Here is a 15,797-nt window from a genome sequence, read left to right on the forward strand (position 1 = left end):
AACAAAACGGTGCGGTAGTAAGTGGGTCACTCATGTACCCGCTCTTAAGCTTTTGTTTTATTTTCATTTTCTAGATATAGGTATCGGATCATGTGTACCTGGATCTAGACCCGGAATGATAACCCTACTCGGTGCATGTGATTGAATAGACATTTAACTTCCGAAGAGGGAGCTTGCTGTCTCAACCCGACCCAACATGAGATGTACATACCCGTTGGATCCGGGAAGGCGGGAACTGCCCAACCCAGGTTCATACAGAAGGTACGTCGGAACCCGGAAGGTGGAGCTGACATAATCACGTGCCGATTACTCACGCGTCACACCCACATAAACCGTGTGACTCTCACGCGCGAAGCTGATCTCCTAAAGGGTCGTAAACCCCGAAACAAAATAAAAAAATAAAGAAAAAATTACCCCTGTTTAGAGAGAGAGAAAGAGAGAGAGAGAGCGCGCGGGGTGAGGCCACAATGGGTAAGGTAGTGGAGAAGAAGAGGAAGAAGAAAGGACGACCGTCTCTTTTAGATCTCCAAAAGCGAAGTCTCAGACAACAACAGCAACAACAGCTGCAACAGAAACGAAATCCTAACTCTAATCCTCACTCCAATAATTTTAGAAACCCTATCATACCTAACCCTAACCCTAACCCTAACCACCGATTTACTCGCCGGAACCCTTATCCCGACGGAACCGCAGCGGCGTCGGACAGGAATGAAGGTGCAGATGACGATGACGACGACGACGACGACGACGACGACGATTCGAACGGGAGGCGGAAAGAGAAAAAGCTCAAGTTTGTTCTCCGACTACCTGCAAATCAGCAGAATATGTCTTCGGTCAATTCCTCTTTGAATTCTGGTTCCTGTGGGTCCGATTCGAACGTGGAGGATGAGAATGGCGAGACGCCGCATAAAAGGAGAAAGATCAATGCCTTTGTTGATGGATCCAGTCACGTTAATGACGGAAAGGTGACGAATTTTCTGACTTGTGCTGGCAAAATTGTTTTCTTTGTATTTCGTCACGTAGAGATTTGAAGTATATATATATTGAAGGCCGGATTTTTGTCAATACTAGAAGAATTCGGTTTACTTATTTGATCCTTTTTGGCTTCTTGGAGAATCTTTGTCGATATGATCTGAAATTCCATTGATATTCACTCTTTATTTCAACTTTCTTGTTGGGTTTCAGAATCGGATGTATATTGTGTTTGACTTGGTCAAGTTTTGATTATTCCTTTTTTTCTGTTTTTGTTTACGGGTTTCTACTATATTCTGGTGTTGCATTTAATCGAATCATATGTACTTAATAACACTGGACTGTCATGTCCTGAAAAAGTTTAATTTTGTCCTTTTCTTTTTGCTGTTCTCAGTTTCTCAAACGCATATCTATTTTTTTTTTGCCGCTTAGTTTCTCCGCGTCTTATCGACTTTGTAGTTTTTGCTGTAAATTCCTCTCTCTCTCTCTCTCTCTCTCTCTTCCGAGTTGAGTCTTCTGTTTCCACAGAAAGTTATATAGATGAATTTTTTGTTCTTTATTTGAGTTGCAGGGAGAAAAGGCGAATTCTTCCTCGAAAGGGACAGTCAATCTCCCAGGTTCGCTATTTGTTTCTCTGTTTTTTTTTTTTTTTTATTCATTTTTTTTTCATGACGATATTTCCAGAAATGTACAATAAATTATTTATCTATTTATGCTTTTTTTTTTTGTGAACAGGGACACCGTTGGAGTCTGGACCCACAACACCTTTACCGGATAAAAAGTTGCTGGTGTTCGTCCTCGATAGGCTTCAGAAGTGTGTTTTCTAGCTTCTTAAATGCTAATATATCTGCTCTTTATTTTGAACCTACTGAGGTTTTCTAACGATCCAATCTACCTGCAGGAAGGACACGTACGGTGTATTCTCTGAACCAGTGGATCCAAAAGAGGTGAGTTTTGAAGCTAATGCATTTAATTCTGACAGTAGACTTCTTTTTGTAGTCTAAAATCTGATAAATTAATTATGTATAGCTTCCCGACTACCATGAAGTTATAGAGCATCCCATGGATTTTGGAACTGTGAGGAAAAAACTGGCTGCGGGATCCTATGCCAATTTGGAACAATTTGAGGTTAGTTTATACTTAATTGATAATGTCTGAGGTGCACTTTAAATCTTGGAAGATTTTCATTATAGGCTTTGTTGATTCTCATGTAGGAATTTAACTGTTATTTACTATTTGATCTCCTTCTTCCATGGAGGCAAAGAAAGAAGAGAAAATGGACCTATGCTCTTTGATGTTTATTTTTTTCTTCCATAGGAATTTATAAGATCATAATTACCATGCCGTTTTTTTTTTTTTTTTTCCTTCTTCTTCTTTGATATTGAACAATAGGTGCTTTTTGGTACACCAACACAGTTTCATCCCATTGAAGCTTGTTTTTTACTTTATAAGTTTATATATGGCAAGATTATAAGATTGTAATTAGAATGGGTTTTGTTTTAATTGTTTACCCAAAAAAAAAAAAAAAACAAAGAGTGGGTCTGGCTTTATTCCATCAAACAACAGGTCGTTGTTAGAATGTTACACCATTCTTCTGGTTTGAACTCTGTATATTTTATATTAGGCTATTTCATGGATCCAAATAACTTGTAAGACAGATGTTGTTTAATATAACATTGCCTACATTTGATTTCACGAAGCATTTTTCTCCTTCGCCCTCTTGCAGTCAATTTAAACCAACTCATGTTTTATGTCTTTTTTTTTTTTTTCAATCAATCTCCTGTTGTTTTCATTTATAAAAGCATTTCATTAATGAAGAAATGACCTTGGCAATGCAGTTTACAAACAGGATGAATGGCCTTTTTAACTTGGAGATGTAATGCCCTTAGGACTGGGGAGTAATTTTCTGAGGGGCTAACAGTTTGCTAGCTGAACAGAAAGATGGAGGGGGGGGTGATGAATGATCATAGTTTTCAAGGTGCCAAGGCGAGGCTAGGTGACAGGGGCGCCTTGTCACCTAGTTGTCTAGGCGCCTGCCTAGGCGGTGAATTTTATTTTATTTTTAAGTAAAAAACAAATATCCTAGGGTAGTTCCCTAGGTTCCATAATCATATTTACTTAATAATTATCCATAATTTCCATAAGAAAAGTATAAACTTCATGTTAAAGTATAGAAATCAACATATTCATGAGAAGAAAAGGAAGAAAGAAAAGAAAATTCAAAAATATAGGGGCGAAACCCCTATTTTTCTTATAGGAAAAGAAGAAAAGAAAAGGTGGAAGAACAAGGATTGATTAAACCCCAACAAATAAGAAAATGATAAAAAGAAATTAGTATATAAACACACAAAATGAACATTTTAGTTTTAACAATGTCTCTTTTATAATTATAATCTCAAAAGATAAAAAAAATATAAAAGCATTTTATAACACAGCATACAAAACTACTTGGTGGTTAGGCGAGGCGAACCTCCAAGGGCGCCTTGTCGCCTAGGTGCCTGCCTTGACAACTATGTCAATAACTAAGCAAGCAGAGTGCATTTAGGAAAGGTGCCAATTCTCTAACCAATAGGGGTGGGGGAATAAAACTGGTAGAGTACATTTTAGAAAGGTGTTAACTCTCTGACAAACATTGACTTTAAGCTAAGATATAAATTGCTGCTAAAGAGAGTTACAGGAAAGTGGACAGATTATGGTGCACGTTGACCCTATTTCTGAAGATCATGGGATTTCAAAAATGGAACCCATAAAACTGTATTTTTTGATAGGTAATGAGAAACTTTATGTTAACTTAGAAAAAAGCTATATACAAAAAATAAATAGCCAACTGCCCATACTATCTAGCAGCAAGAAAACCTTTTACAGTGTTCCTCAAAACATCTGGTCCCTAATAAGTAATAGCCCCTTTCTGGCAAGTGAACCAACCAAGCCATTTGCCGATCTCTGGACCCAAATGTATCTTATGTTTAAGGCTCTCGAAAGCTTTCTTGTCTAAACCACTATGAACCAGGTCTTTATGCTGCATCCATCTTACTAGTTACTACTGTCCTTGAATCACTTTCCACTGACCTGGCAAAAAGTTGACCCAACCCGACCCGAAAAACTGGGCTGGGTTGGGTCATGGGTCAACCCGCTGATCCAATTGTCAAGTCTAATTGGGATTATTTATGCATTGTTAGAAGTTTCCACTCTTTAATTTTTGTTATTTAGTCTTTACTTTTTATTGTTTACTCTTTAAAATGTTAAAATTTTAAGTTTTTATTTTATATTTGGAATTTTAAGGTTAATTCTTTTAATTTTGACATTTTTCATGTTATTTCTTTTTAATTTTTTAAATTCCAACTATTTTTTGGGATGACCCGAATCGACCCATGGGTCAACCCTAATTTTACCCAGTTTACAGGAGTCAAGTCATGGTGAGGTAATCAAACTATGGATGAGGAATCAGCTATAAGCCCCTACCCCCTTATCATCATCATTTACTATAAAATCAGCAAAGGCCATAAAGAACTGTATTGATTTAGGGCCACATGAGCATGTATTAGGAGTTATTTCCAATAGTGACACAATTACAGAAATGGACAAGCTTCAATGAACAATGTTTTGTCTGGACAATGATTAAGAAAGTAACATAAATTCTAACCAGATAAATGCAGTTATGAAGGACTGAAAGGGGGATGGATTGGCTTTGTCTTTCATTTTGGTTAAAGGGCCATAACTCAATGATGGTCCCAGCTATTTCGGAGGGGTAGACTGAATATGGATCTAACCTTTGTAGTTTTTTCCAGCATAATATTTTACCATTGAGCAATGAAAACTAACTCAAGTCAACAGAAGACACCAAACAACTAGTGTTTGGGAAATTTAGGGTTTGTTAGGGGAACAACTTGAAATACAAAGAATCATCATTCAACAATGCTATAGGTTCTCCAAGTTTTTTGTTAGTGACTAAAGAATTACGCCAATACATAGGGACTGAAAAAAGTGGAATGCATTTTTTTTATTTGTTTGTTTTTGTTTTTTTTTTTTTAAATTAAAGGAAGAGGGGTGCTAGGGTTTCGCCAGACTAAAGATGTTGGAACATCATGAAATAGAATTTAAAATTATGGCTGAAAAGTGATGGTAAGAGCAGGTTCAGTACAGATTTAATATGTTTGATTATAGGGGAGCAGTAATGGATGTTGTCAGTAACTGGAGTTTGTTGTTGGGAGTATAAGGGTTTAAACTGTAAGGGGAGTTTAAAATTGGGATAGAAGCCTTACATATTCTCTAGGTTCTTAATGATTAAAAAACTCCTATTATCAAAAAACAATCAAAAACTCCTATTACAAAAAAAAAAAGAGATTCAAAAACTCCTATTTTTATATTCACAAGGACGCAAAAGTTATAAGAGGAACCCAGAAGGAAATATGAGCAATTGAAGATGACAATGATAAGAAAACTTTGATAACTTAATATCTTGCCTGGGTGCAGTATCATGTCCAATACTTAAATTTTTAGCGTAACTTTTATTTCTCACACCTTGTCCATCTGTGCCCTTGTCATTGTGGGGGTAAACACGGAAGGAAAGAGATAAAATTTGGATGGTGTGCCTAACCTCCTTGAGACGTTAAGGTTTGATGCTATGATGTCTGGATACCTATACAAGTGTGCCATATGGTGTTGGATACTTCAATTTTAGTATGTATTTCATATCCACTACTGTATCCTGCCATGTCTTTGTCATGTCTGGGTAACATAGGATTGATGGAGTCAAACTGTAAAGCAACCTTAAGAGCACAGTCCTTTAGGGCTTGCACATGTTTTAAGGAAAGCCATGTGGCTCAAAGCTGTATGGGTTTTCCCAAATTTCCTTGATGGATGGGTGGTCGTTGTTCCAAATGAAGTAGCCAATGCTATCTAGGTCCTTTGCAATAATATAGGCTATTGTTGTGAGTGGGTCAAAAACAATGCCGGTTTTTGTGGGTTTAAGCTTTTCTTTTGAGTTGCTTGCTTGTCTTAAAGGGTTGGCCTTTTTTTCTCTATTGTCAGTAATAAAAAATTATCAAAAGAAGAAAAAGAAAAAAAATATCTACAATAATGGTGAAGATATTTCACTGAAAAAATAGAAAACAGCTCCAAAAGAATATACATCATGACTTCTAATAACCTAATACAAGATTCAAAGTGGCCCAAAAATTAATCACAAAACCTTTTTACTCTGTTCTTTAAAATTTATAAGAGGCAAAAACCAGTCTACCATCATACCTAAGATTTCACACAACCAATTTTCTTCTTGGCTGATATTTCTTCTCAAGAGCATCATCCCATTTGCCCCTCTCTCCAAATACGCCATCATATGGCAAACAGGGTGATGCTGCAAATTAACCTTACCCTTGTTTCCTGTCCCAATCTTGGCCACACAACAAATCTCCACCATCTCATTTGGTCAAAAATTTCTGACAGGGAATATAAATAAGATTTACTGCTCTCTGTGTTTGGGGGTAGGTGGGGAGGTAAAGGAGAATTTTACTTTAATGTTAGCTAATTAGGTTTTTACTTGGTTCAGTCTGTGGCTTACATCATTATTTGCTTTTAGAGAAAAATGGAGTTTATGGTTTCTTTGATAGCCTACTCCAAACCAATTAAGCAACCAGTTTTCTTCTTGGCTGATGTTTCTCCTCAAAGAGCATCATTCTATTTTTTCCTTACTCTTCAAGCACACCATCATACAACAAATAGGATGATTCTCCAAATTAACCTCACTTTATTTTCCCCTCCCAGTCTTGGTCATACTGATAAAATCTTCTCCAGCTTGTTTGGTCAAAGCTTTCTGAATACAGATTAGTTTTACTGCTTTATGTTGGGTGTGGGTGAGGTAAAAGGAGAATTTTACTTCAATTTTATCCAATTATTCTTTTTTGCTTGAATTATAAAAAAATATTCTTTTTGCTGGATCAGTCTGTGGCTTACATAATCATTGCTTCTAGAGGCAGAATTGAGTTTATGGTTACTTTGGTTGCCACTTGGTCCTTGGATATCTTGAAAAGGGTAAAAAAGGGCAGTTGAGTTGTTATTTGCTTATTTTTAAGGGAAAATGAAATGGTTTCTGAACCTTCCTTTACCATGTTGTCATGCAGAAAGATGTTTTCTTAATCTGCTCAAATGCTATGCGATATAATGCATCAGATACAATTTACTTCAGACAGGTACTGTGGAGCCTCAACTCCATTAATTTCCATATTCTGGCTGCTTTTGTTCATTGTTTGAAATTTGATTGCTTTTTTCTCTCAGGCACGGTCAATACAAGAGCTAGCAAAAAAGAATTTTGAAAATTTGAGGCAGGATAGTGATGATAATGAACCAGAGCCTAAAGTAGTAAGGAGAGGTAGACCACCAACCAAAAACCTGAAAAAAACACCAGGAAGGCCACCCATCGAACGCATTGGTTCTGAGTTCTCAGAAGCAACTCTTGCTACTTCTGGAGATGGTGTGACATGGTCCACCTCTTATGATCTTAGAAGAGGATCTCTTCAAGATAAGTCTGGTCCCGCTGATGCATCAGGAAGGACTATCCATGGAACTCGTGGCAGTGATGCTTATGCTAGTTGGTTGGCTGAGCACAAAACAGAGAGGAATGATGAGTTTCCAGGTTTGGGAATGGAATGATTTGATTGCTTCTTTTTGAAGCAAATTTGGCCTTGCCTTACTGATGCAATTTCCTTCCTTCTTGCAGGTTCAGGATTAAGAGGTATGCCAGTGAAGTATGGGAAGAAGCAAATTGTTATAGATGAAAATAGACGTAACACCTATAAACTATCACAGCAATTGGTTAGTGGACGCGAGTCATTAACATTTACTATCTTTGATGAAGAGAAGCACTTGATGGCTGTAAGTATCAACTGAAGTTATTTACCATTTTCTACTTCTTTCCTGGAGCAAGTTATGAAGTTTAATATACTTGTGTATTTTAAGGAAGTGGTCAGTGTACATGGCACATATGTCATAGTGGTTTGAGCCATTATTTTGTTGTTTCCCACCCAGAAGATGAACCTCAACCCTGGTCAAGATTTGCTATCTTTTATATTGCATTCCGAGTCAGAAAACAGAACCCCAAGATGGATTGTCAGTTGATAGAAGGGATCCAGTCCTGATGGTTGGGACCATAGGACTCAGGGATACCCTGAATCCTTGATACAAGATCAGTTCTGATTCTAAACTGATGCAGGATGAACCTGCAAAATAAGAAAAATTATAGCAAATAACCTAGGAATCAACCCTTTGGCTTCTTTAGGATTCAATATGCAGAGGAACTGTTACTATTAGGAAGCAACAACTAATAGTTTCGTTAAGGAACTACCACCATCAAAAAATTTTATATCAACACCCATGAAAACTAAGCCCAAGGAAAAATTTTATTTTGAATTCTTCATTTCTATGGAAATAATATGGATATTTTTGTTAAATCAATAATAAAATAATAAAGACTTGATTCCATAAATATGAACAAACTCCTTATAACTCTTCAACTCATACCTTCAATTGGATTCCCTTCATAGATTCATTGGCTATCCTTAACCTGGCCATAACTTCCTCAATTCACATCCCAAATTGCTTGATTTTGGGCTTGTGGATGGACAAGCTTTGTAATCAAGCTAAACAACTTTTGACACATAAAATCGTGACTTTCTGATACTTTGAAGCTTAAGTAATCAGCTTGAAACTTTGACTATTTGATGTTTTGCGTCCAATAATACACAGGCAAGATCCACTGAACAAGGAGTTTGCAATTGTCTTAGCTAGTTCACCTCTATGCTGATAGCCTGCCTATATGGTGTTTCCATTGTTAAATTATATTTCTTTTTTTCTTTTTTACCTGTTCTTTTATCATGCTCAGATTTGGAAATGGTTACTTCTGATTCAGGTGGGTCTCCACTCTGAATATGGTTATGCGAGGAGCCTAGCTCGATTTGCTGCAAACCTTGGGCCTGTAGCATGGAGAATCGCTTCAAAAAAAATAGAAAGGGCATTACCTGCTGGACTAAAGTTTGGTCCTGGTTGGGTGGGAGAAAATGAGGCTCCATTGCCACAGCCACCTGTGCTATCAACATCTCTGCCAGGACCATTGCCACAGCCACCTGTGCTATCAACATCTCTTCCATCACAATTGCTTCCCCCACGCAAGGGTTCATCTTCCATGGTGACACCTTGCTTAGTGGAGTCAAGTGGTGATAAATCATCAGAGAATCAAGAAAGTTCCAATAACTCAGCTTCAGATGGCCTTTCAAAAAGATCTTTTGCACAGTCTACCTCTGCTCCCTCATCTTCTGCATTGACTGACAAATCTCCAGAACCTACTATGGAGGGTGTCGAAGCTAGTAGAGGATTAAATTATGATAATAGGTTTAATTTACCGAACAGTGGTGGTTCTGTCAGGCCTAGACCTCCCTTCCAGATTCATCAGAACCCTACATTGCACCCTGCAATGAATGGTTTTAGTAGTGGACAAGGGTGTAGTTTTCCATCTCAGATTGGGAAATTGGCAAGGTTGGCCAGACAAGCTGGCAACTTCAGTTCAGAGGTGCCAATGCCTTCTCGACTTCCCAATACGGTTTCAAGAAATAATAATAATTTTGTCCATTTAACTCCTGTAAACCGTTTAGATCCAAATGAATCAAAGCTGTCTGGGAGTTCAAATACAATAATTTCTAGAGGTTCCATGGACGACCATGCGACACAAGCAATACCTGGAACAGGGTTATGTTCTCAACCATCTTGGAGGGGATCATCACTACAGCAGAATCCAGATCCAGTTCCACCGGACTTGAATGTGAGATTTCAGTCACCAAGCTCTCCAAATTCTGGCGTGAGGGTTGAGTCACCACAGCCTGACTTGGCATTGCAGCTTTGAGGATGATAAGATCGTTTTTCTTTCATTTGATTTGCTGGAGATTATTGCCTAATTGGTGTAGGAGTTATAGCTCCTGTAGTTCAGAAGGAAATGAGATGGCCGATTTGACAAGGAAGCAGGACAATAGCCACACCGTAATTGTGTTGTAAAAGAGTTACACTCCTGCCACCGGAGGGAGGAGGGTGATTTGTACAGATTAATGTATCCTAATTGAGGGGAAAAATTCCATTTGTAATATTAAATCCATCATTTAGTAGAAGCGAGATTTTTTCCTTGTTCCAATTAATCAAGAACTTGCTTTTCAGTTGTATTTTCACGAAAAAAACCCCTGCTTGGTTCAGGCGATTTTTGAAAAAATGGTAAAAAACAGGGATGCATCTGCTTGGTTCAGGCATCACCGAGCCATTGCCCCCAATGGCTTGATGATGTGGCACTTATGTGTACCTTAGCTGTTGCATGAGCTGTTGATGGTGAGAATGTTCCGGTGCTTCTCGGTCCACTGGAATTTCAAATGCAATGGTAAGTAGGGTTGAAATCATCGCTAGGGATTTCGTGCAACATGCATGAACCTGTACTGCACATCTTTCTTCTTTGTTGCCGACATATTTCCACTCTCACTGCTCAGCTGCTGCAATCATCGCTAGGGGAGGTCGTTGCCGGAGCAGGTATTGCAATGTTTTTTAGTTTTTAAGTTCCCAGTTCTATTTTTCATAGGGAAACCTCTCTAATACTGCCATTTTTGCGTTTTCTATGTCTTCAAAAGGGGTTTACAGAGCATCATCTGGTCCATTCTTCATCTCCAATCAAGAGGTCAGTACAAATGATTTGTTTACATCTGTGTTTGGCTTCTTGTTATTTTTCGTTCAAGGATTAGCTTCTCATTTATCTGGTCCATTCTGCTGTTGTTTGGTATCGACATGATCCTCGTGTGAACTCTGTTCTTTATAAACTTTTATTGTTTTGTATGTTAAATGGTGAAGGTTTGTTTGATGTTTGATGAAGTGGACGAACTGTATATAAGCTGGTTGATTTTAGGACTTGAAAAACTCTGTTCTTTATAAAACCTTTGATTATTTGAACTTGCTGGCTAATTGCTTGTAAAAATGCCTGAAACAACTAATAGCCACTTTGCAACGAGGTGAGTGATGAACTGAGGGTAAGCTCTATTTGAAATTATTCTTTTTGTATTGAATTACTTTTTTTTTTTTTTTTTGTTTCAAAAGATGAAGATGAGGCTCCGGGATTTTGGCATTGAATGTGTACAGAGGAACATCGGAACTGAATTTGTTATTCCATTTATCAAGTTGTAGCATTTAGAATATTATTTGATTGATTGATAGAATAATTATAAAACCAAAATAGTATTTGAATGATTGAGTTCTAGTGGAGAGGTTTCATGGGTGTGGGTGCTATTCCGGCCTTTACAACAAATGAATAGGCTTTAAGGATGCTCTCCTAACCATACACAAGTGTATTCACAAGAACACTTTCTTGACACGATAATTAATTTGCTTTTGCTTTACTACAACCACAAATATTCGATAATAAAACCAAGAGAGAATCCTTTATTGGATATAATGTGATAGTTACAACTCAAAAAGATTCACATTAGAAAACAGATGTCCAGATTCTCTCAAGAAATATTTGAACCTCCATGGGCTTCACTGCCTCTCTCAGCCAACTTGTTATTGCCCAACAAGCTCCTTCACCTCCACATGCTGAATACTAAGCATTTCCGTCGCAATGCCCTTGTTCTTGCCATAAGAGGGCTTCCCAAGTCTATCAGTCCTGGATATCAGTCCCGGGATACATATGGAGCAGCCATCATATGTGTAGATTAACTGCTCCTTGAAAGGGTGTCAATGGACCGGTTTTGGATTGGACCCTGTCCAGTCCAAAATCCTTTTGGACGGATTGGACGGACCAAAAAGACATTGGATTGGACCAATCTGGTCCAAAATATTTATTAGATTGAATTGGACCTGGTCTGTCCGTAACAAATTTATATTGGATTGGGTTGGATTAAGCCAATATCTGGTCCATTGATATAAGATAAGAATATATGTGTCAATCATTGTGCAACAAGAAAATTGATAATTGCAATGATATCCTATTATTAAATGAAATAAATATACACAAGTTTCATCTCAAACAACTTAAGCTAGTAGTTCCTCCTAAACAAGCCCGACAGCTTAAAAAAAAGGAAATTAAAATTTTAGTAGCCCTTGGGTTGAATCAGGCTTACAGTTGTGTCAAAATGCCTTTGATTGAAACATATTTCATTATGATTATAAATTGGCAATTATATAACTTAAAGTTCTTGCATCTTAACCCTCAATGAGCTTAGAAGAGTATTGATGCTTAAGACTTACCTAATAGAATGTTACTAATTTCTCTTAATATCCTCCATTGTAGCAGTCAAAATTTTGTGACTTAAACATTTGAGCAAGCATTTTATTTTTATATGTCCATGTTAAGTGATTGTTGGTCAATAGGTATTCATGCTAGTTTAGCTAGCATTTGAATTTGTCTTTATTGTCTTAATGGCCAAAAATTTGAACATGTGATCTTTTGTGATATGAAACAACTCCATTTTTTGAATTTATTTTATTTTTAATTAAGGTCATGTTTATTATTCACAATAACAAAGCTTTAGAGCACTATTTACAATAACAAAATTAAGCTTAGTGGGTTTGATAGCAGGATGGCAACAGAGTTAGATAGTGAAGAAGTCAAGCTAGGTCTCGATAGTGTGTAGTGGACTGATGCTGAGGAAGAAACTTTTATTAATCTAATGGTGAAACAAGTTAGGGCAAACAACAGGCCAACATCTTTTTTTTTTTAACGTGGAAGGGTGGAAGTACATCCGTGAGAAATTTAATCAGAAACATAACAAGAGTTATGTTCATGCTTAGTTCAAAAACAAATATAATGCACTTAGACAATGTCGGTAGTGGTACTTAACCCTCCTTAACCACACAGGTGTAACTGTAGATCCATTGACAAAAAGTCCTACTGCAAATGAAGAAGTCTAGCAAAGCCTGATGAAGGTAATTTTGCCTTAAACCCACTCATTTGTTTTAGTTTAAAATTGTACAAAACCTAATCAACTCATTATATTGTGTAGACTCATTTTTGGGCACGACCATTTTGGACACAAGTTTATTGTCATTGGGATGGGTTAGAATACATTTATAGAGGAACACAACCAATTGGGGACATGGGATACTCACTTGAAATGGGTCTTGATGATCATGTCCCTATTTTAGTTACTCCACCACTAGTTATTATGTTAGATGATCAAGGGACACCAACAACTGGGGAATCTCTCTCTAGTCCCTACATTGTTGAACCCAATGATGATGTATTAGAGATGCTTGACCGTAAGAGGAGAATTGGCAAGTAACCTTCTAGCATGAAGAAAGGGAAGAAACAACGTCTTCCGCTTGCACTTGATTTAATGATTAAGTCATGAGTAGAGTCCAATAAAAAGAGACTTGAAATCTTAGAAAAGGAAAGTTCACGAGATCTTGATAAGCAACAGGAAATGGAAATGGAGAAGGAAATTGTAGTACAAAAGGAAACAATGATAGAAATAGAAAGGGCAAAGGTTCGAGAAATGGAGAAGAAAATAACCAAGGGATAGACTTGACAAGGCTCGTGAGAAGGAGCAAATATAGGAATGTATTGAAATCCTTAATTCCATATTCCAGGTTGAGAAATTATCTCCAGATTGCTATTTTAAGGCAACCAAGTTGTTTATGGAAGAGAAATGGAGGAACACTTTCCTTGCTATTCCTCCAGGGATTAGGAGTTTTTGGCTCAATGGATTGGATTATGAGCCACTGAACCCATGATTTATAGAAGACCTTTTTTTTGTGCTTGGTTGACTTTGAACACCTTTTAGACTAATGGTCTCTTTTTTTATTTTATTGTAGTAATGGGTGATGACCTCTTATGCTTACATGCACTCCCATTTGTTTTGGATGATGACACATTTTTGTTACATGTTAGTATTTACATGATTATATGGTAGTTGTAACCATGGGGTGTGATGTTTATTTTGATTTCATTACTTATAATGTTCTAGTTTGTCATACAACAATATTCTATGGATCCTCATCAGTATTGAAGAAAAAGGCATATTATTGATTCATACTTAAACGACAAGGAAATGATAAACTTCATTATGACTTATATTACCCTTATATTGTTTACAAACAAAAAGGCAACATTGCATGACTTTTTCTTTGATTGGACATACTTATATGTGGACAGAAGTCCTCATTGACTTAGAACACGTAGATAGATGGACGTGGTTAGAGACCGAATTGCTTCTGAGCAATGGGACAGGTATCAAAGGTCTACCCGATGGTTTACATAAATTTGTGGGTTATGCCTAGGGGTGTCATCAGTATTCAAAAATCTGATTTTGAATTCAAGATTCGACATAATCGAATCAAATTCGGATAATTTGAATATCTATTTGGTCGATTTCAGATATTCAATTCATACTGAATAACTAGTCGGATTCGAATTCGGATATGACTTGATTCGATTCAATAAATATTCAAATTTGACCAATTATTTATTTCTTATATATAACATATACATTTTTTAAATGTTTTATATGATTTATATATATAATAATTAAATTATATAAATAATATATATATTTATATAAATAAAACTTTTATTTTTTATATTTATTAATTACCTAAAATAATTAATTAGTCGAATTTGAACCGAATCGAATATTCGAATATTTAATTGGATTCGTATTTGAATATTAATTTTCAATATCTGTCGAATATCCAATCAAAATTGGATATCAAAGTTTTTAATTGGATTCGAATTCGGATATTGCCTAATCCGATTCAAATTCGATCCATTTACACCCCTAATTATGCCAAAACATGTGAAACATAATGTTAGGATTCAGACCATGAATATGTTGGAATTCAAACCATGATGGTGTTTATGTTCATTATTGGATGTTGTTATTTATGTAGAAATGATTGATGAGATGTTTTTATCAAACTGTTATTGTTGTAAAGGGGAGATGATACTACATAAGGATGAAAACTAATTATGGGCGATGATTTTTACGTTGTCCAGTTAGGGGTAGCCATAGGGGTTCATTCGTATGGGTAGATGAATATGATGTAATCTGTCGTAGAGCACCTAGGGCTGAAGTTATCGAACAGTTTATCTACCATACAACTACAACAAAACAATATATAATTTGCACTCATTGCTTGTCGTGGTCGTAACATCATTTTTCCTTTGATTTGGGTTTGACTAATGGAGCCACTTTACATTATTAGCATTTCCTTATTGGATTATTTGTATTTTCTTTTTAAAGCATTTAGCTTTTGTTATTTTTTTTTTCTAAATTCATCGTCTATTCAAGAACAAAATAGTTTGGAACTTCTGTAAACCTAGTTAAATTGGTGCTCATACAACTTTAATCTTGTTCTTTTATTCATTAATCTACTGGACAGGAATTTTGTTTTGGTTTTTCTTGCTTGACCATTGTGAAAGGAAAGGAAAGTGCTTTCTTAATATTGAAGTTGAAGCCATCTTTGATCTTTCTTTGCCCACATCAATTAAATACATGGTAAAGGTATCATCTAATCTAGTATATGTAAAATAGAAAAAAATGTGGGAAAATATTGTCCAAATGGAATGGTAGAATGAAATGGTAAAGGGAAAATATTATCTTTCCAGATTTCACCTTATAACGAAAATCCACTAAATTTTTACAATGCCATGGATGTGTATTGCTCAAAAGAAACACTAAAGCCAAAATATTAACTTACAAACTCTTAGGCCCATTAGATGATATTAGGAATTGGGCCTAATAGATGATTATTTGAAAATTAAATATGGTTTTATTACGTGCAAAAGTTTTTTTTATTGGACCACTCAGCCA

At 36.3% G+C, this 15,797-nt stretch overlaps 1 protein-coding gene across 9 annotated transcripts; it reads left to right on the forward strand.

Moving 5' to 3' along the window:
- The first annotated feature begins 384 nt into the window (after positions 1-384).
- On the forward strand, positions 385-15,465 carry LOC148849762 (uncharacterized). Of its 9 annotated transcripts, XR_016099373.1 has the most exons (14): positions 385-965; positions 1,544-1,589; positions 1,708-1,786; positions 1,874-1,919; positions 2,002-2,100; positions 7,092-7,160; positions 7,246-7,603; positions 7,688-7,842; positions 8,876-10,063; positions 10,168-10,381; positions 10,488-10,527; positions 10,626-10,672; positions 12,845-12,912; positions 12,990-13,923. XR_016099373.1 is itself a non-coding variant. In XM_088945432.1 (9 exons), exons 1-9 carry the CDS (start codon positions 468-470, stop codon positions 9,860-9,862), a joined length of 2,337 nt encoding a protein of 778 aa, XP_088801558.1. In that variant the 5' UTR covers positions 385-467; the 3' UTR covers positions 9,863-10,144. The 9 variants fall into 9 exon arrangements, 1 of the variants encoding a protein (XP_088801558.1); XR_016099374.1 differs by lacking the exons at positions 12,845-12,912; positions 12,990-13,923 and adding an exon at positions 15,367-15,465; XR_016099372.1 differs by having other exon boundaries at positions 10,626-12,912.
- The last annotated feature ends 332 nt before the right edge of the window (positions 15,466-15,797 follow it).

This window comes from Nelumbo lutea, chromosome 5, assembly GCF_056320005.1.
Source record: "Nelumbo lutea isolate HS-2025 chromosome 5, American lotus-T2T, whole genome shotgun sequence".
NCBI lineage: Eukaryota > Viridiplantae > Streptophyta > Magnoliopsida > Proteales > Nelumbonaceae > Nelumbo > Nelumbo lutea.

Coding starts and splice junctions, on each gene's coding strand:
- LOC148849762 (XM_088945432.1), top strand. CDS start 468: ATGGGTAAGGTAGTGGAGAAGAAGAGGAAGAAGAAAGGACGACCGTCT. Junction 1,787..1,873: donor GTCCTCGATAGGCTTCAGAA/GTGTGTTTTCTA, acceptor ATCTACCTGCAG/GAAGGACACGTACGGTGTAT. Junction 7,843..8,875: donor AAGAGAAGCACTTGATGGCT/GTAAGTATCAAC, acceptor CTTCTGATTCAG/GTGGGTCTCCACTCTGAATA.